This window comes from Taudactylus pleione, unplaced genomic scaffold, assembly GCF_031769625.1.
Source record: "Taudactylus pleione unplaced genomic scaffold, aTauple2 ptg000997l, whole genome shotgun sequence".
Taxonomy (NCBI): domain Eukaryota; kingdom Metazoa; phylum Chordata; class Amphibia; order Anura; family Myobatrachidae; genus Taudactylus; species Taudactylus pleione.
Window position 1 is genome coordinate 707,631 of NW_028285398.1, and position 20,694 is coordinate 728,324.

General features: G+C 51.7%; 1 protein-coding gene across 2 annotated transcripts; it reads right to left on the bottom strand.

The window, feature by feature from the left end:
• Positions 1-1,487: 1,487 nt before the first annotated feature.
• Positions 1,488-12,932, bottom strand: SNX27 (sorting nexin 27). Of its 2 annotated transcripts, none has more exons than XM_088461010.1 (13): positions 12,530-12,932; positions 10,550-10,781; positions 10,153-10,345; positions 9,232-9,296; positions 9,046-9,150; positions 8,895-8,973; positions 8,514-8,677; positions 8,287-8,376; positions 5,879-6,028; positions 5,672-5,800; positions 5,057-5,116; positions 4,920-4,968; positions 1,488-3,347 (listed from the first exon to the last, which is right to left on the bottom strand). In XM_088461010.1, the coding sequence occupies exons 1-13, from the start codon at positions 12,793-12,795 to the stop codon at positions 3,307-3,309; spliced, it is 1,623 nt and encodes a 540-aa protein (XP_088317136.1). In that variant the 5' UTR covers positions 12,796-12,932; the 3' UTR covers positions 1,488-3,306. The 2 variants fall into 2 exon arrangements, with proteins under 2 accessions (XP_088317136.1, XP_088317135.1); XM_088461009.1 differs by having other exon boundaries at positions 4,906-4,968; positions 12,530-12,931.
• Positions 12,933-20,694: the final 7,762 nt, after the last annotated feature.

Consider the following 20,694-nt stretch of genomic DNA (forward strand, 5'->3'; position numbering starts at 1 on the left):
CGACAGGCCACTATTTATAGTATATGAGCCGGACTCACTGAACATATCACATACTGCACACCGACAGGCCACTATTTAGTATATGAGCCGGACTCTGTACACACCACACACCGACAGGCCACTATTTAATATATGAGCCAGACTCTCTGTACACACCACATACTGCACACCGACAGGCCACTATTTAGTATATGAGCCGGACTCTCTGTACGCATCACATACTGCACACAGACAGGCCACTATTTAGTATATGAGCCGGACTCTCTGTACGCATCACATACTGCACACCGACAGGCCACTATTTAGTATATGAGCCGGACTCTCTGTACACATCACATACTGCACACTGATAGGCCACTATTTAGTATATGAGCCGGACTCTCTGTACGCATCACATACTGCTCACCGACAGGCCACTATTTAGTATATGAGCCGGACTCTCTGTACACATCACATACTGCACACCGACAGGCCACTATTTAGTTTATGAGCCGGACTCTCTGTACATATCACATACTGCACACCGACAGGCCACTATTTTTCTGTACACATCACAAATTGCACACGGACAGGCCACTATTTAGTATATGAGCCGGACTCCCTGTACACATCACACACTGCACACCGACAGGCCACTATTTAGTATATGAACCGGACTCTCTGTACGCATCACATACTGCACACCGACAGGCCACTATTTATAGTATATGAGCCAGACTCTCTGTACGCATCACATACTGCACACCGACAGGCCACTATTTATAGTATATGAGCCGGACTCACTGTACACATCACATACTGCACACCGACAGGCCACTATTTAGTATATGAGCCGGACTCTCTGTACGCATCACATACTGCACACCGACAGGCCACTATTTAGTATATGAGCCAGACTCTCTGTACGCATCACATACTGCACACAGACAGGCCACTATTTATTATATGAGCCGGACTCTGTACACACCACATACTGCACACAGACAGGCCACTATTTCTCTGTACGCATCACATACTGCTCACCGACAGGCCACTATTTATTATATGAGCCAGACTCTGTACACACCACATACTGCACACCGACAGGCCACTATTTAGTATATGATCTGGACTCACTGTACACATCACATACTGCACACAGACAGGCCACTATTTAGTTGCATTTTATCTTTTTTTTTTTTTTTACACACAACGGAATTATATTGTGCAGTAACATTTGACCTTTTTCAGCATGTAAAGCGACCTAGATCTCGCCACGTATAGATCCGCGTGGTCACATCGCACCAGCTGAGCACCCACCTAGATGATCACATTTCTTCATACAGGAGGGGACACATATACCCACCCGACCCCCTCTCGTCCATCCATTGCCGATGGGTTTTGCTACGTTATACCCAAAAATGTGGTCGCCGGGTGCACATAAGGGAGACGGGCGCAGTTCCTATACAAGTTCTCAAAGCCGATAAGTCAGTGACAAGACGCACCAGTCATCTCATCAATAAATTGATTTATTTAAAAGAATATGTTACAATTAATTACACTAAGGTGACTCTTACTGAACGACATTAGAGTGGTTAAGCTCCGGAACATGAAGTTAAAACACTGATGAGCGGGGTCTTCTCTCTCTTCCACCTTTTCACATTGTTTAAATCGCAAACAAAACAGATGCTGCCGGTAACCTAATAATGGTTAGTTTTCTCAAAAAATAAATAATAATATTAAAAAAAAAAAAAAAAAAGCACACACACACTAGGGGGTTGTGGAACTTAGCTGGGGGGAGGGCGAGTGTTCTAGAACAGTCCTGCTCACAGCGCCACAGGCTAACGGGCTGGATTCCGTAGGCAACGTTCAGGTTATTGCTGTAATGTCGGTGTGGAGGTCACCAATGGAAGATTCTTGTCGGAGAGAGAGGCAATGCCCAAACTGATGACCGGATGCACGGACCTCTTCTTGGAACGGTTCAGATGCTCCGATCTTCATTTTCTGAGCTCCCGAGACGAATGTCAAACTCAACGTGACAGCCGTGAAGTTGAAGAGCAGACATTCGCAAAAAGACCTGGAAGTGTGGGTTGGGCTAGAGCGGGACACTAAAGGTCTTTATACATGTAGCTACCACGAAGAGTCATCGTTAGTTGACCCAATTGACTATTGACCAGTTCTGTAGTGTCGAAAATCATCCGTGCTCTCCGGCCACCCAATCTGTACAGAGCTCAGAGAGACACCAGGCATGGTTGCGTAGAATATAGTCTGCCCATTTTACACCGAGTTGCCCCTAGGCCATACGGTTACAAGCAGGTGAGAGTAACTACACCAGGAGCTACATCAGCATCTGTTTGGCACATAGGAGACAATTCTATAAAAGACAGCACTTCATATGGCCAATAATCATGGCATTGCCTCGTCGTGTTCCCCTCACCTCCACAGCAGGGACTGTGAAATGGAACGTTGCTATAACGCTGAAGGAGATGCCAGGACAGCTGGTTGGTGACAGGAGGTGCCCTCGAGAAGTCGCAAATTTCCTACAAAAACGGAGCTTGGCTGCAAATACTGACGCCAGGAGAGAGTGCACTTAGGCCGGTCACCTCATCCTGGGAAGAGGAGGAGAACGGGGTGCGGGGACAGGCAGCCGTGCGCACAGCAGCAATTTCCGAAACTTGCTCATCAGATACAGGATCGATATGAAAAGTAGAAAGAGGTCTTGTATATATACAGGTGGGCGTGCAAATGTAGTAACTGGGCCCCTGACCCACGGGAAATGGTAGAAAGTCTGGACTGGGGACCTGAAATGATGCAGAGTGTACAATCACGTAATACCACCGCTGCTCCGCCCACTGCGCTCATTCAGGGAGAGAGGGGGGCAGAACGGAAGCCAGTGAGGAGCAGCGACTGAGGCTGGAGTGTCGGCCAGGTAGTAGTGTTAGAAGGAGGGGGGATTACACATGCAGGAACGCACAGATTAAGGGGGGGGGGGGGGGGAGGGAGAGGACACAGAACTGGAGGGATATGGGGGGGGGGGGGGGAGGCAAACTACGAAGCAATCGCGGGACTGATCATATCAGACGTCTGAGTCGCTCAGGAGATGTTTGAATGACACTGAAATGGTTCCTGGTGACAGAGCTAATGCTTGGTGTGGAATGATTAACCCCTGCAATGCTGTACAAAACACCCGGAGCCCAGGCTGAAGAGGTTAAACAGTTCAGTCTATCTTCATGATGATGAGATGTTGCTGAGTGGTGACTGGGCTCCACCGAGCGAAGAGGGGACGCGGTTCTGATCCAGGGATGCCGGGGACACTGCCGCTAGGTGCTAGTATCCTTGTGCTGCAGCCGTACAATCTGAAAGATGTTCTGTGGACACAGGAGGAGAGTCACACGCTATAACATGTACATGGGGTGAAACGCGTCTCTGCATGCTATTACCAGGACACAGGAGGAGAGTCTCACGCTATAACATGTACATGGGGCAATACGTGTCTCTGCATGCTATCACCAGGACATAGCAGGAGAGTCACAAGCTATAATGTACATGGGGCGAAAAAAACACGTCTCTTTTTGCTATCACCAGGACACAGGAGGAGAGTCACGCGCTAGAACATGTACATGGGGTGATAAGTGTCTCTACATACAGTTATTACTGGAGAAGGGAGATAAGTGACTAACATGGGAGGATAAGGAGGGAAACAGGATGGAGGGATAAAAGGGGATAAAATAAAAGGAAAACAAGGTATAAGAGGGACAAATAAGGTGGAGGGTGTGGAGCTTGATATGGTGTTAGGAAGGAGCCCGGCAGGGAGTGACGGGTACAGTGAGGAAAGGAAGGAGCCCGGCAGGGAGTGACGGGTACAGTGAGGAAAGGAAGGAGCCCGGCAGGGAGTGACGGGTACAGTGAGGAAAGGAAGGAGCCCGGCAGGGAGTGACGGGTACAGTGAGGAAAGGAAGGAGCCCGGCAGGGAGTGACGGGTACAGTGAGGAAAGGAAGGAGCCCGGCAGGGAGTGACGGGTACAGTGAGGAAAGGAAGGAGCCCGGCAGGGAGTGACGGGTACAGTGAGGAAAGGAAGGAGCCCGGCAGGGAGTGACGGGTACAGTGAGGAAAGGAAGGAGCCCGGCAGGGAGTGACGGGTACAGTGAGGAAAGGAAGGAGCCCGGCAGGGAGTGACGGGTACAGTGAGGAAAGGAAGGAGCCCGGCAGGGAGTGACGGGTACAGTGAGGAAAGGAAGGAGCCCGGCAGGGAGTGACGGGTACAGTGAGGAAAGGAAGGAGCCCGGCAGGGAGTGACGGGTACAGTGAGGAAAGGAAGGAGCCCGGCAGGGAGTGACGGGTACAGTGAGGAAAGGAAGGAGCCCGGCAGGGAGTGACGGGTACAGTGAGGAAAGGAAGGAGCCCGGCAGGGAGTGACGGGTACAGTGAGGAAAGGAAGGAGCCCAGCAGGGAGTAACGGGTACAGTGAGGAAAGGAAGGAGCCCGGCAGGGAGTGACGGGTACAGTGAGGAAAGGAAGGAGCCCAGCAGGGAGTGACGGGTACAGTGAGGAAAGGAAGGAGCCCGGCAGGGAGTGATGGGTACAGTGAGGAAAGGAAGGAGCCCGGCAGGGAGTGATACAGTGCGGAAAGGAAGGAGCCCAGTAGGGAGTGACGGGTACAGTGAGGAAAGGAAGGAGCCCAGCAGGGAGTGATACAGTGCGGAAAGGAAGGAGCCCAGTAGGGAGTGACGGGTACAGTGAGGAAAGGAAGGAGCCCGGCAGGGAGTGATACAGTGCGGAAAGGAAGGAGCCCGGCAGGGAGTGATGGGTACAGTGAGGAAGAAGCCCTGTAGGTAAGTCCCCAGTACAGTAAGGAGCAGGAAGAACACTGCTGGGGTAAGTGCCCAGTCGGTGTGAAGCAGGTGACCAGCTGGGGGATGTGTTACCTTGCTGCACGTACTGTCATTAGTGCAGTTCTTGTTGTCCTTATCTGTGGCTTCCTCTTCCACCTTAGGAAACAGAAGGAGATTGGGGAAAGTTATCGGTCAGGATAGATCACCCCCTGGTGGGGGTTTGGCTCAATTATAGCAAAGTTACCTCTTTCCTCCACTTCAGCTCACAGAACACCCTCTCGAAACATTCGTGCATGTAGTTAAACTGCAGGAGATAAGGCAGAACGTTAGACAGCGCACAACAGATACCTGCTGCCTCCTTGGATTACAAGAAACAATCAGCTGAACATTAAACCGTACAGAGCCGGACTCACAGTTCAGGGCCACAACCATGTATTGTCCAGCAGCCCGCTGAGGAAAACAGAACTGGGACAGAACAGAACCCACCTAACACAAGTCCGGTACCTTAGAGGCGAGCAGACCTGAAAGCATCACAGCCCTGCTGACAGCTAGTTACGTTAACCTGAGGGGGTTTTTAACCCTACACAGGACAACTTGGTTTGTATGTGTCCTCCTGCGATTTTTCTAAACATAATACGGTCTTCCGGGCTTCCTTCTGTGCTCTCAGACCACGTCTTCCTATAATCTGGCAGAGATGTGCATATCTGTCAGGCTGTAGTTACACACACCATCTATATAATATATCTTCGATCCAATGTGGCAGGGCATTCTACGCCAGCCAGGGAGCCAGACACCGAAGCCGGGAACCGCGCACTGTAATAACGGACTTAACCCCCAGATTTAGGATCCCAATACTAACGTAAGGAGTGAAGATCTTCACCCATCGTGGTTTTTTCTCGCCTCGGGCATATTCAAAACAGAACGCCATTCCTTCCTCGTCTGTATCCCACCTTTGCATCTCATCCCACTCAAAGGCGATCACTTGATTCTGTTAGGAGAAAGGGGGGTGGTAAAAACAGGACTCGCTAAATGCGTCACCAAGTCGCAGACTTAGCGCACGGCTCACCTCCAGCTGCCCCTCCTCCGTGCACGCCAGGAGTTTGAAATGCTTTATGCTTATAGCTGTAATTACGTGTCCCTTCCTACGGGAATCGCAGGAACAGTGCGGGAACATTATCTCATTGTATCCCTCGCAGCTCCGTAACATGTTCAGGTACTACAGGAAGAAAGGAAAGATATATAATGCAGGAGGGAGAGACACCCATGTCACAGCTAGAGAGCGAGGAGAGGACAGACACCCATGTCACAGCTAGAGAGCGAGGAGAGGACAGACACCCATGTCACAGCTAGAGAGCGAGGAGAGGACAGACACCCATGTCACAGCTAGAGAGCGAGGAGAGGACAGACACCCATGTCACAGCTAGAGAGCGAGGAGAGGACAGACACCCATGTCACAGCTAGAGAGCGAGGAGAGGACAGACACCCATGTCACAGCTAGAGAGCGAGGAGAGGACAGACACCCATGTCACAGCTAGAGAGCGAGGAGAGGACAGACACCCATGTCACAGCTAGAGAGCGAGGAGAGGACAGACACCCATGTCACAGCTAGAGAGCGAGGAGAGGACAGACACCCATGTCACAGCTAGAGAGCGAGGAAAGGACAGACACCCATGTCACAGTTACTGAGCAAGGAGGACAGACACCCATGGCACAGTTACTGAGCGAGGAGAGGGACAGACACCCATGGCACAGTTACTGAGCAAGGAGAGGACAGACACCCATGGCACAGTTACTGAGCAAGGAGAGGACAGACACCCATGGCACAGCTAGAGAGCGAGGAGAGGACAGACACCCATGCCACAGTTAGAGAGCGAGGAGAGGACAGACACCCATGGCACAGCTAGAGAGCAAGGAGAGGACAGACACCCATGGCACAGCTAGAGAGCGAGGAGAGGACAGACACCCATGGCACAGCTAGAGAGCGAGGAGAGGACAGACACCCATGTCACAGCTAGAGTGCAAGGAGAGGACAGACACCCATGCCACAGCTAGAGAGCGAGGAGAGGACAGACACCCATGTCACAGCTAGAGAGCGAGGAGAGGACAGACACCCATGTCACAGCTAGAGAGCGAGGAGAGGACAGACACCCATGTCACAGCTAGAGAGCGAGGAGAGGACAGACACCCATGTCACAGTTACTGAGCAAGGAGGACAGACACCCATGGCACAGTTACTGAGCGAGGAGAGGGACTAACACCCATGGCACAGCTAGAGAGCGAGGAGAGGACAGACACCCATGGCACAGCTAGAGAGCGAGGAGAGGACAGACACCCATGTCACAGCTAGAGAGCGAGGAGCGGACAGACACCCATGTCACAGCTAGAGAGCGAGGAGCGGACAGACACCCATGTCACAGCTAGAGAGCGAGGAGCGGACAGACACCCATGTCACAGCTAGAGAGCGAGGAGAGGGACAGACACCCATGTCACAGCTAGAGAGCGAGGAGAGGACAGACACCCATGGCACAGCTAGAGAGCGAGGAGAGGACAGACACCCATGGCACAGTTACTGAGCGAGGAGAGGACAGACACCCATGGCACAGCTAGAGAGCGAGGAGAGGGACAGACACCCATGTCACAGCTAGAGAGCGAGGAGAGGACAGACACCCATGGCACAGTTACTGAGCAAGGAGGACAGACACCCATGGCAGTGTTACTGAGCAAGGAGAAGGACAGACACCCATGGCACAGTTACTGAGCAAGGAGAGGACAGACACCCATGTCACAGCTAGAGAGCGAGGAGAGGACAGACACCCATGTCACAGCTAGAGAGCGAGGAGAGGACAGACACCCATGGCACAGTTACTGAGTGAGGAGAGGACAGACACCCATGGCACAGCTAGAGAGCGAGGAGAGGGACAGACACCCATGGCACAGCTAGAGAGCGAGGAGAGGACAGACACCCATGTCACAGTTATTGAGCAAGGAGGACAGACACCCATGGCTCAGTTACTGAGCGAGGAGAGGACAGACACCCATGGCACAGTTACTGAGCGAGGAGAGGACAGACACCCATGGCACAGCTAGAGAGCGAGGAGAGGACAGACACCCATGGCACAGTTACTGAGCGAGGAGAGGACAGACACCCATGGCACAGTTACTGAGCGAGGAGAGGACAGACACCCATGGCACAGCTAGAGAGCGAGGAGAAGACAGACACCCATGTCACAGTTATTGAGCGAGGAGAGGACAGACACCCATGGCACAGTTACTGAGCGAGGAGAGGACAGACACCCATGGCACAGTTACTGAGCGAGGAGGGGACAGACACCCATGGCACAGTTACTGAGCGAGGAGGGCACAGACACCCATGGCACAGTTACTGAGCAAGGAGGGCACAGACACCCATGGTACAAATAAGTGGGCAGGAAAAGGAGGTGAAGACTGAATAATGGAAACATGAAAAGTTCTCACCATCAGCATCTTCCTCTGCTCGCAGAGCTTCTGTAGCTGGTAGGCTTTGTCATCCGCTTTTATATAACCTCTCTTTACGTCATCCACTGCCTGGAATGAGAACATGGACAGGGTTTATCTCACTCCATCACCTACTGGTATTATCAGAAAAAAAAAAAACCTAAGAAATTAATTTTTCTTCATGTTAAAGAACCCCATGCTGTCCTCCTGAACACATGGCTACTTACCTGATGGAAGAAATAGGAGACTGCCAAGTCATTGTCCTTCAACAGAGTCTCCTCCGATGTGGTGAAGAGCCACTTCCGGACGGTGAGACAGGTGCCGGGAACGGCGGAGGTGTAGTTCTGTACATACAGCTTGTGGGGGAACTCGTTGGGTGCTAACTTCCTGACTGAGAGAGAAGAGGACAACCAGGTCACAGACGGCTAGACGTACGCTCCGTGCAGAGGCATCCAATCATGTAGGCAACAACCGGGTTCCATGCAGAGACGACCATATGGTGCCCGCAACACGAGGGCACATTCGGGACAAGGACCATTAGCAGGAGACAGCGGTAACATTAATGATGAGTAAACTGGACGCTGCGAGGACTAGTAACCGGTACATACCAAAGGAATGATTAATAACTTCAAACAAGGCAAAGTAATTGGCTGTGATTCCATCCATCCCGATCTTGGCAGCAAGGGCCTGGTGGGAGAAATCACAGTGAGTGGGCACAACAGGGCATTCCTGGGACATTACTAGGACAGCACCCAGTACCTGGTACACCTGGTCTGTAGTGCTGTTCTTCTTCACCCGAACGGTGGCGGTCGTCTTGTCGGGCAAGGCTACGCGCAGTTCCACATCAGACACCCCATTGTAATTCTGCGGAGAGTGGGGGTCGTCACATACATGTTACCGTGTCACATCCCAGGCGCCTGGGAGGCGGGGAATTTAGGGCCTTACCTCATCTGACTCCGATAGGAACTCCTGCATGATGTCACTCTCGCCGATGACTCGTATGGAACAGACTGCGCAGAAACGAGAAGAGGTTAGGTCACATCTCCGTCAGCCAACGCTCCAGCCGTCTTACGGAACGTACTTTATACCAGTTTTACACACCCACCCATGGTGCCAAGCTCTGCATTCAGTGTACAGGAGTAGGGAACCCTAGATCACTATGTAGAATGATTTCTAAGTCTTTAATCTATTTGGCACTGCGCTAACTTTGGTCCACCATAGCTACTGGACACAGTGCAGGGGATCTTGAAGTGTGGTTGATCAGTGCAGGGCGACTCATTACAGGAGTTGTCCATAACTAGTTACCCTCAGACCATCAGGTTTGTGATCCTTACACAAACTCTATGGTGTCCCCATTTAAGTTCAGTGCCCACCAAAAACCTCAATCCTAGCAATTGCCTCTAACTACCGACCACTCCTTTCTCCGGCACTTTAGCAAGTGACCACTAATACCCATGTCGAGGTATTAATCCAACTTCTCCTACTCAACTTTTAACAGGCTCTACTCAGTTTTGACCCACCAATCACACAGTCTCTGCGTTCTCTCCACCATGATCCACCAAATCAGTTACACCATCTCCAGGTACCCCAGCACCCTGAGCCACCGATTAAGCACCACCTTTTATTTCAGTAGCTCTCTATTTTGGTCCACCAAACATTCACACCTTCTCCAGGTCCTCCTTCATCTTGATTCACCAACCAGTCTCACTTGTCTCCAGATGCTCCTCCATCAAGAAACACTAACCAATCACACCTGTCTCCGGGTTCACCATCTTGGTCCACCAAACACTCACAACGGTCTCCAGGAAACCCTCTGCTTTGATCCATAGCCACTCACACCACCATCAGGTACTCCGATCCACAAACCTTTCTCCAGGTACTCCTCCAAGCCCCTCCGCCGGGCATCCAGCTGCTGTTCTGATAAGGAAAACGGCCACTTCCCTGGAAGTCGGGGAAAAGTAAAGTTGGCAAATTCCCGTTTTAGGTTCTGGTTCAGGATGGCAAACTCCCTGTACCGTTTGGAGCAAAGCTGCCTCCCGGCCATGTAGACATTATACACCTGTGAGAGTGCACAGAGTAAATTAGAATGTAGTTGAAAGGGTGGATAAAATGATTTCGGGTTGGGGTCTATGAAGGAGCCAGAAGAAGACATGCAGCCATTGATCTCAATGGAAAGTAATTTGGTGGCAATATTAACGTTTCCCACATTTGGGCCACCTGGCCCTAGCAGTTTTCCCAGCCCACATCACATACGAAGTCTCACCACAAACTTCTCCGTGTTCTGCTCCACGTGTTTATACGTGGGGATGGAGATGGGGACCGCCTGCTTCTCTGTATAGTCGTAGAAAGACTGCCCCGAGGAGTCATCACTAGGGTCCAGGTTCTCGGCCTCATGCGGAGGTACAGACAGGACGGTGAGGACCAGCTCTTTCTCTCCTGCTCGAATCAGGTCTACCACCTGCTTGTGAGTCGCCCCTTCCACGTTCACTCCATTCCTGCATGAGATACACGGGTCAGAACTAGTTTATATAGATGGATGGTGGAGTCACGAGAGGGGTGGACTCTTGGGCTGGGGCAGGGGGTTGTTAGGAGGGCTTTATAGACCACAGGGGTATAATTAGGAGACATGGAAAAGAGACAGTCAGAGACTAGGGTCTAGTGCTGGCACATCTGTACACGGTCAGACAGATCTCATGACCAGGTAGTGGTCAGGATCCAGGACACGATAGGAGCAAGCTCACTGCGTGTGTCAGGTCCAAACCTTGTCCATCATGGGACCTGGGAACAAGCTCTATGTAATAGTCAGGCAACCACAGGATTTCTAGGACTGAGCTGGAATAAAGACAGATTGTTGTAGCAGCAGAACACTTCCTTCCTCCGTCCGAGAGGTCACCCAACCCACAACAAGGATGTCTTACAAAACACATCTCACAGTTCCCCATCTCCCCCTCCCCTGGACAGTCCCCGTGTTACTCAATAACTGACATGAATAGAGCGAGTAATTCAGATTAGCATTGCCACATTAGAGAACTTCATTGTACAGATTCAAGGAGAAGGGGAAGCATGAAACAGGGACTACACCCAAAGAGATGATCCAAATAACTCTGGCAGCCCCAGACGTTCCCGGACCCCGTACAGAGGGGGGGGGGGGGGGGGTCACATCCTGTGATATTTATAGACCACATCAGCAACAAAACAGAACAGCCATTAATACTAATATTACAACTACACTAATAATCTATACAACTTGTTAGAGGAAACCAGGTCAATGCAGCTAGAGCCTGTCTGTTGGGGAACTAAAAGTTCCAGCATAGAATAAGTGGTATCTGCACAGAACAATTTATAGGACAACACAACACGCATACATACATACATACATACAACACGCATGTCAGGTACAGGCTGAAACAGAGAGTGAACACTAATATAGTGATTTGTATATCAGATCAGTGGGGTCCCTGGTGAAGTGACTGCAGGAGACTGGACAGTTATATAAAGGGATAAGGGTATTATTAATACACCCGCTGACACCCCAGTGTGCAATGTACAGCAACATCTACATCAGGAATAAACAGATCAGCTATGTGACATCACAACCTTTACTAGTGACAGAACACAACATAGTTCTGTCAGGCAGAAGGACACCCGGTATAGGGTGACAGTCACCCCCGGACCACCTGTCAGGCAGATGATACCTCGTATAGGGTCACTGACAGACACCCCAGGACACCCCATATAGGGTCACTAACCCCCCAGGACACCCTGTCAAGCAGAGGACACCCCATATAGGGTCACTGACTCCCCAGAACACACTGTCAGGCAGATGACACCCCATATAGGGTCACTGACACCCCAGGACACCCTGTCAGTCAGTAGGACACCTCGTATAGGGTTACTGATACCACCAGATTCCTGTCAGGCAGAGACCCACCCCGTATAGGGTCATTGACACCCCAGGACACCCTGTCAGGTAGAGAAACACCACAGGACACCCGGTCAGGCTGTAGGACACCCCGTATAGGGTCACTGACACCCTGTCAGTCAGAAGGGACACCCCGTATAGGGTCACTGACAGCCCAGGACACCCTGTTAGGTAGAGAGAAACCCCAGGACACCCTGTCAGTCAGAGGGACACCCCGTATAGGGTCACTGACACCCCAGGACAACCTGTCAGTCAGATGTACACCCCGTCTAGGGTCACTGACACCCCCAGAGCCCCTGACGCCCGGATGCGGGTACTCACACCTCCAGGATGCGGTCCCCCTTGCGGATCCCGGCGCGGTCGGCGGCTCCCCCGGGCAGCACGGCGCTGACATGCTGGAGAGGGGCGTATAACTCGCCGTTGATGCTCCGCAGCTGGCCGCCCTCGCTCACCTGGCCCCGCACGTTAAAGCCGTAACCGGACTCGGACTTCACTATCCGGACCACCCGCGGGCCTCCGGCCGCAGTGAATATCGGGCCCCCGCCCCCGTTTCGCTGGCTGGAGTGGATCCCGTCCTCATCCGCCATCTTTACACAGACCGGGAGGAGCGAGACGGGGGGAGTCACGGGACCGGCGCATCACCGGCGGGGCATGCTGGGAGATGTAGTGCGGAAGCTGTCAGACGGTGGGGCGGTGCTCACTGCGTTCAGCCAATCACAGCCGGGCCACGTGACGCCAAAACGGAGGAAGTGCGGACCAATTACTGCTTTGACAGCGAAGGCAGCAGCCAATCAGAGGCAAGAAGAAGGCGGAGCCAAGCGCAGAGGGCGGGAAATGCGAGATGGCTACGTCACGGTCATGTGATCGCGCCAAAAGAAAGAGGCGGGAAAATCGTATTAGCAGCAGCAGAAGCGAGAGATAGGACGCCCGCCCCCCTCCCCAGGTACCCCAACTCCTCCCGCCCCCTCCCCAGGTCCCCCAACTCCTCCCGCCCCTTCACCCATGTATTCCTACTCACCCCGCCCCCCTCCCCAGGTACCCCAACTCCTCCCGCCCCCTCCCCAGGTCCCCCAACTCCTCCCGCCCCCTCCCCAGGTACCCCAACTCCTCCCGCCCCTTCACCCATGTATTCCTACTCACCCCGCCCCCTCCCCAGGTACCCCAACTCCTCCCGCCCCCTCCCCAGGTCCCCCAACTCCTCCCGCCCCTTCACCCATGTATTCCTACTCACCCCGCCCCCTCCCCCTCCCCAGGTCCCCCAACTCCTCCCGCCCCCTCCCCAGGTCCCCCAACTCCTCCCGCCCCCTCCCCAGGTCCCCCAACTCCTCCCGCCCCCTCCCCAGGTCCCCCAACTCCTCCCGCCCCTTCACCCATGTATTCCTACTCACCCCTCCCCAGGTCCCCCAACTCCTCCCGCCCCTTCACCCATGTATTCCTACTCACCCCGCCCCCTCCCCCTCCCCAGGTCCCCCAACTCCTCCCGCCCCCTCCCCAGGTCCCCCAACTCCTCCCGCCCCCTCCCCAGGTCCCCCAACTCCTCCCGCCCCCTCCCCAGGTCCCCCAACTCCTCCCGCCCCTTCACCCATGTATTCCTACTCACCCCTCCCCAGGTCCCCCAACTCCTCCCGCCCCTTCACCCATGTATTCCTACTCACCCCGCCCCCTACCCAGGTACCCCAACACCCCCTGGTCTCCTCCCCAGGTACCCAACTCCCCCCACCCTTCTCCAGGTCCCCCAACTCCTCCCGCCCCTTCCCCAGGTACCCCAACTCCTCCTGCCCCCTCACCCGTATTCCTACTCACCCCGCCCCCTCCCCAGGTACCCCTACTCCCCCCCCCCGCCCCCCTCCCCAGGTCCCCCAACTTCTCCCGCCCCCCTCCCCAGGTATCACAGATCACCTTGACTCTCTTCCCAGGTACTCCCAACACATTCTCTTGCCACTGTCCCCCCCCCCAACTTACCCCAACCCCATGCCTGGGTACCTCAATTTACCCCCTGGACACTCAGACCCCAGCCCCCATCCCAGGTACCCCTACCCACCCAACAGACACTGAGGGCTCGTTTCAATGGAATGCAAATTAAATAGCGCTGGCAAGGAGCTCCTGGAGTGCGCTGTTAGCTTGCAGAACGCCCGTGCTCGCGTTGTGCATTCTCCCACTAACCTGCCCGGCGTGATGCTGTCACCGCGGCGCTTAGGGCAGAAAACAGCATGGTGCCTGTACTGTTGTCAGATATCTGCCCATATTCCTGGAGGGGTGCGAGAAGAAATCCTTAGCGGCGCGCTGAGTTGAATCGCTCCGGGAGCCCCTTTCGACCGCTATGTAATTCACGTTACATTGAATCGAGCTCAATCTGTTTACTTTGTAAATACAAAAAATGTCGTCTTACATAAATTTCACTTGTGCTTGGCCCACAGATATTTTGGGCATGAAATAGGGTGGTATAGCGGGCACAGGCACCAATTTATACATTTGATTAAGTAGCTGTATTGTGCAAGGGTTCTTGGGCAACAACGTTGACACTTGGAATCCAGAGAGGGGGGTCACTTACATATGAACCACTTGCAAAAACACCCGCAACTTACAATTTTTCCCCCCGGTAATTTATCATTAGGGGGGTGTCCAAAGGGTTTGGAAAGAAATCCCAACCCCCCCCCCCCTCCCCCATTTTTTAGCCGAAATAAGGGATTTTGCTTTTCTTTTCTTTCTTTTTTTTTGCCAAGTCTGGGATGGACTTTTCCCCAGTTTTTTTTTTACGCCTGTTGCCGTTTTCGCCTGTTTTTTATTCCAGTTTCCCCCCCTTTCCCACACACACCAGTGTGGCTGTTACACAAAACAAAATATCCAATTCAAGTTTTACTTCAATTAATAGGAATTCCGTATTGATTAATGGTATTAATGAGGGTATCACATTTTTTATTTCATTTATAACCCCAAAGAGCAATAAACAATTTTCACCGATCAATGATAAAATATGGCAGTAGCACTTGCCTGTGTCTTGGACCGCACGCCCTAATTTTGAAGATAGTAAGAGGTGCTAACAGGCTGAGACTTGTAGTGCCATGCAGGAGAAAGTAAATGCAGGTGCACACGCTGGGGCTGGTTCTGCGCCTATTCTGCAACTTTATGCAAATACCGCTACAAGTCCGTCCCTGGTGTCCGGCCGTGAATGTGCACGGACTGAGACGCCTACTTTGAGCGTCTTTAGACGCTGTAATACGGCTCGATTACTTTAGAAGCCACCATTGAAACTTGCACCAGCAACATGCTAGGTGCAGACTGTCCGTGTGACCTCCAATGTGAGTGATTATGCCACCACTCTATAGACACGCCTGACACGCCCCATAGCGTCCCCTTAACGTGGAGTATACACGAGGTCCTTAGTGCATATTTGCCCATCCCACACTACAGCCCCATCAGATGGGTCCCTAAAGCTGGGTACACGCTAGATGATATTCCGGATGGATCGGAGCGACAAATCGTCCAGTGTGTACGCGCCATCGCACCCTCCCGTGAGCCGTTCGTCACGTCCTTTGGTCGGCCCTACATGCTTCTCAATCTGAGGATTTTGTTAATGATTTTTACCACATCGTGCAGTGTGTGCGCTTTACCGAACGACCAGGTGATATGTTTGCAATCTAACCACCAAACGGTGCACGATATATTGCTCTGTCGTTTGTGAGATTGTAGGTGTGCATGCATTATATCGTTTGTCTGGGAGTACAAAGGAAATCTCATTGTTTGCACATTGTCTAATGTGTACCCAGCTTGACACTAATGCTAACATCAATTTATCAGTGATAATGCCCCCTAATCTGTAGACAGCACCTTGACAATGTTGGGTTCACGTGTTTGGTTAAATTTGCGCTAACCTCATTGAGGAGTTTATGATAATTGTTCTGACATTCAACAAACTCGGGGCCTGATTCAGAGCCGCTCGCTATTTGCGGTCGTTCGTTCTAAAACAAGGGGTGGCTATTCAAATGAACCGTTCGCTAATTGCGGTCTGTTCACGCCTCTAAGTCTGAACGAGCGAGCAAAACTTGCGGTTGTAATTTTGAAAAATACGCCCCCTGGCCGCTCGCACCATACGTCATGTCCGCTATTTATTAGATTAATCGAGTACATCGAACAGCGTATGACCTGCTCGCTATTCTTGTGGTTGGTTTTTCCTACCGCTATCTTGCGATCAGTTCTGACTATAAAATAACCCAGTGACGTGGTCAATGACGCTGCTGTATTAATTATGCACACCCTTAAAACGCCCGTTTTGACCTTTAAGCACGCCTGTGATCTAATTCCACTCCCCGTTTTCAAGCACCTTCCCCTGTTACCACCCACATACGCCTCCCTCTGTCACTCAAAATAGCAGGCATTCGCTATATAGGGAACAAACGATTTTCGGCCGCACTGACTGGTTCGCGCATGCGTATTAAAATCCGTACGCATGCGCAGATATGCGAACATTGGTCAGAACGAGCGAGTGGCCGCTTACGAGCGGCTCTGAATGAGGGCCTTGCTTCTCTTCAGATTTCCTGTGCCTCCCCCTCCTATGCCCCTGTGCCTCCCCCCCCCCCCCCCCCCTATAGGTGCATACACACGTAACAATTTTTTTAACGATTTAACTATGTTGACGTCGTTATTGTTCAATCGTTGAAAAAAATAATTCAGTTTCTGAGTAATGGTGCATACACACGGTCAGATTTTTCTTCAGATCTGAACGATAATGATTTAAAAAATCGATCATATCTGAAGGAAAATCTGACATGTCTGAACGATGCGCGTTCCCGATGGTCAGATATCTGACATTTGATGTGTTTGCCGTCAGTTTTGGACGATTTCAGTCATTTTAATGCAGTCAAAAATCGTTCGTAGTTCAAATCGATGGTCAAATCGTTCATCTGACAAATCTGACCGTGTGTATGCACATTTATAATGATGAACGATTATCGTTCATGCGCGTTCCCGTTTGCAGTTCATTCTGATTGACCAACTGAACGATTTTCATTAAGGGAATTTATAAAAATCGTTTGTAGTTCAAAAAATCGTTCATTACTTTAACAAATCTGACAGAAAATCGTTAATAAAATCGTTCATAACAAACTCGTTGTGTGTGTATGCAGCTTAAGGTGTGTACACACTAGACGTTATGCTCCTTGAGCGATATCGCTAGTCTGTCCCCGGCAGGGTGTGCTCGATGTCGTTCATGACATTGAGCGCACCCGCTGAACTATATCATTAACGATATCGTTCAGCGCCGGGCTCTCTCCCCCATTCCCCAACATGCAGCAACCTGACAATATCTTCAGGTTGGCCTGCATGTTTGCCCGATGAACGATAACGACGAACAACCTGCGGGAACGCGCAACGTTAATCCTTCATCATTTAGGTAAAAAAAAATGGACAATAAAGTTATCGTTCAGTCGTAGACTTTAATCGCTCAGTATGTACGCACCTTAAGTCAACAGGTGTTTCCTCAGCGGAACCAAAGAATTGAAAACTATATAGTGAGGGTCCCAAGGGGGTGCTGACAATTTCAGTCTATTATAAAGGGTATTCAATAGTTGTGACTGCGCAATCAGCCCGGATGGAAGGTGCTGGCCTCCCCCAGGGTAGTTTCACATCAGGGGATGATCCAGCGTTGATTAGTACGCGCTTGCTCTGGGAATGGGCGATGCAGAATTGCACCTGATTTGATCTCATCATAGCCCAGGACGGAGGCGGCATAACTGGGGGGTCTCACGTAAGCGTGTGCAGTGCGAGCGAGTCTGTGGGGGTCATGCAAAGTTGGACATGAGAGAGAATGCGCCTGTTTGCGTATCTTTTGTATCTAGTATTAGGGATAACCATCGATGGTTGCCATCGATGTATAACATTGATGGCATGGAGCCATAGACAGAGAGTTGTGGGCACAGCAGGCTGCGGCTAAGATCCGTGCACCCTGTGCGGAGGAAAAAACAAAACTATTACCCCAAAACCATCGCTGATGGGCTGCCATCACTGGCAGAGAACCATTGGATCATTGATGGTCAGGGACATCCCTATTATAGGGTAGTATACGTTTGCACTGGTGGTGACTAGTAATAAGAGTTACGTTATGTGGGTTAGTCCCTGGTGCGCTGTAACAAGAGACCGTATTACATAGAGCTGCTGCTGCCGGGGCATAGTCCCGGGCCACAGAGCTGTGTGCCCATCGCTGCGGACCGGGAACTTGGCTCCAGCACTACAGGGCGGCAGGGGTGAGTGGCCGCACGCTGGGGGTCCGGGAGGGTTGGTTCCCAGTACTGCAATGCAGAGAGGGGATAGTAAGGAATGCCTGCAGCCCGAACTGAGTCCTATGGCGGCAGCGATCATGCGGTGACATGCAGGAGGCTGCCGGGCACCGTTTCTGCTACAGAATGCTGGAACGCTGAGTGGGGGGACTAATCCTTATAGTCATACATAAAATAAACTGTGTTAGAAAATATATATTGCTGTGAAGCACTGGTAGGAAAGCCTGGTGCACGGTAACAGGCACAAAGTATGTATAGATTTTGAAATGTATTTAACAGGTTTAAAATGTGTCTAAATGTATTTAAAATAAAATTGCACTTACCTCTTCCCTGGTGGTCCAGGGGGATCTGGAGTCCTCCATGGGCTGCTGGTTCCCCCTCTCCCCCTCCCAGGGAACCGGAACTACATGTTCCTCTGCAGCCTCATAGCTCAGACTGGCAAGGTGAGATGCAGGGAGAGCTGGTGGGCACAGCCAGCTAGAGGTGGGTACACACCTGACAGATACATCTGCACATCGTGGTCGTTCATACACACTGAACAGCCATCACCTCGGGGGCCCTGTGGGTGGGTCAGGGGCGTATCCCGGCCTTCTCGCGGCGGCGGCTGCTGCTGTGTGTGTACAGACGGTCTGTAGACATATCTGTCCATCGGCTGTGCAGCACAGCCAGTGCGATATGTCGGTGAACTACGACGTTCACCGACATATCACGGGTACACACTGCCCGACGGGCAGCAGATACATGGGCAGATCAATTGATCGGCCAATGTATCTGTCAGTGTGTACGCAGCTTAATTGTTTCATTAGCGCTCCCACTCAGTGGCCAGGAGTCTCCTGGGGTTCTTGTCTACCTGCCTCTGGTGCCCAAATTCAGCCAGAGAAGGGAAGAAGGTTTCCCCCCCACACACCATAATCCTGGATGTAAAGTTTTTGAGGTAATTATCCCCCCATTCCAGACTTGCTGGCAGCGGTTGTCGGTCCTGGTGGGCTCAGTCACTGAGTGACCACTCCTCACTGTCCACTAAGGGACAATGCCCTTAGCTTGATTGTGTAAGGGACCCAGGAGGCCTTACCCCCTGTATTATTGTGTATTGGAACCAGATAAAAAGAGGGCCTGCGTGCTATGAAGATGTGTAACCACTGACTCTCAGGAAGGATCGTACTTCTAAAGAATATATCTGTATGCTATGGAGTATTTGTGTTTTTAAAGACATTTGAGCAGTAAACATCTTGCATTAAGATGCGGCCTCTGCTTGTATCCTGTGTCCTCCAGATTAGAGCAAAACGCTGCTCCTGCCTCCGGCTGTTCTGGATTGCGCCCAGTGTCTCCGAGCTCCAGCCCTCTGCCAGCTACCGTGCAGACTGATCTATAGCCGGGACCAGTGGGAATTGGCTAACACCACCCAGGTAGTGCTGCAGCGTGACCACACATACCCAGAAGTAGGCGGCTACAGGTGCAGGAGCCTGGGGAAGGTAGTGCCAGTGTGGGATCCTGGTGGTGGCAGGGAAGTACCTGCCCACTACGCAATTGGAGGAGTCAGTAACGGTTACAGACGGTGAGAGGGAATACCTTGGAGTGAAGTAAGCCCGCTCCGGTTACTCTGGGAAGGAGGCGAATAGTGTCTTCCTACCTCTGTAGTCAGAAAAGTTGGCTGGTCAGATGAAGAAGTTGGATAGTGTACACGTAATGATCATTTAGTCTGTCAGACAAGTTGGAGAGTGTGACCAGCTTTTTTTGGAGTAACGTTTAGGGAGCAGTGCTTAACATCGATGGTATGAAACCAGCGACTGGGGACAATCATGGTGCACCCATCAACGGACATACCTGTATTGGGGAATGGCAGGTGATGGTAGGGGGCGTGGCTAAACGCTCCGTTACACCAGCGCTGAGTAGGGGGGAGACATTGCTGTCAGCCATCCATTGTAAACCATTGATGTCCATCTGTTGGCCCTGGGAAGGGAAATCTAAATTGCAATTTTAATGAAAAAAGATCATACACACTGGAAGGACGAGACTCCTCCCACCTTGATTAGAACCCCTCCCACCTGTTCCTGGGTGTTTTTAATTAGCAAGGAGTCCTTGCACTCCAAGACTGCACATCTAATGAGGCACACTGAGGGTAAGACCTGTTATGTATATGCTGTGTCAGTTTTAGGACTGGTATTGGGGTGCGGGTCTCTCTGGGCTGGACTGCTTCATGGCACCATAATGTAC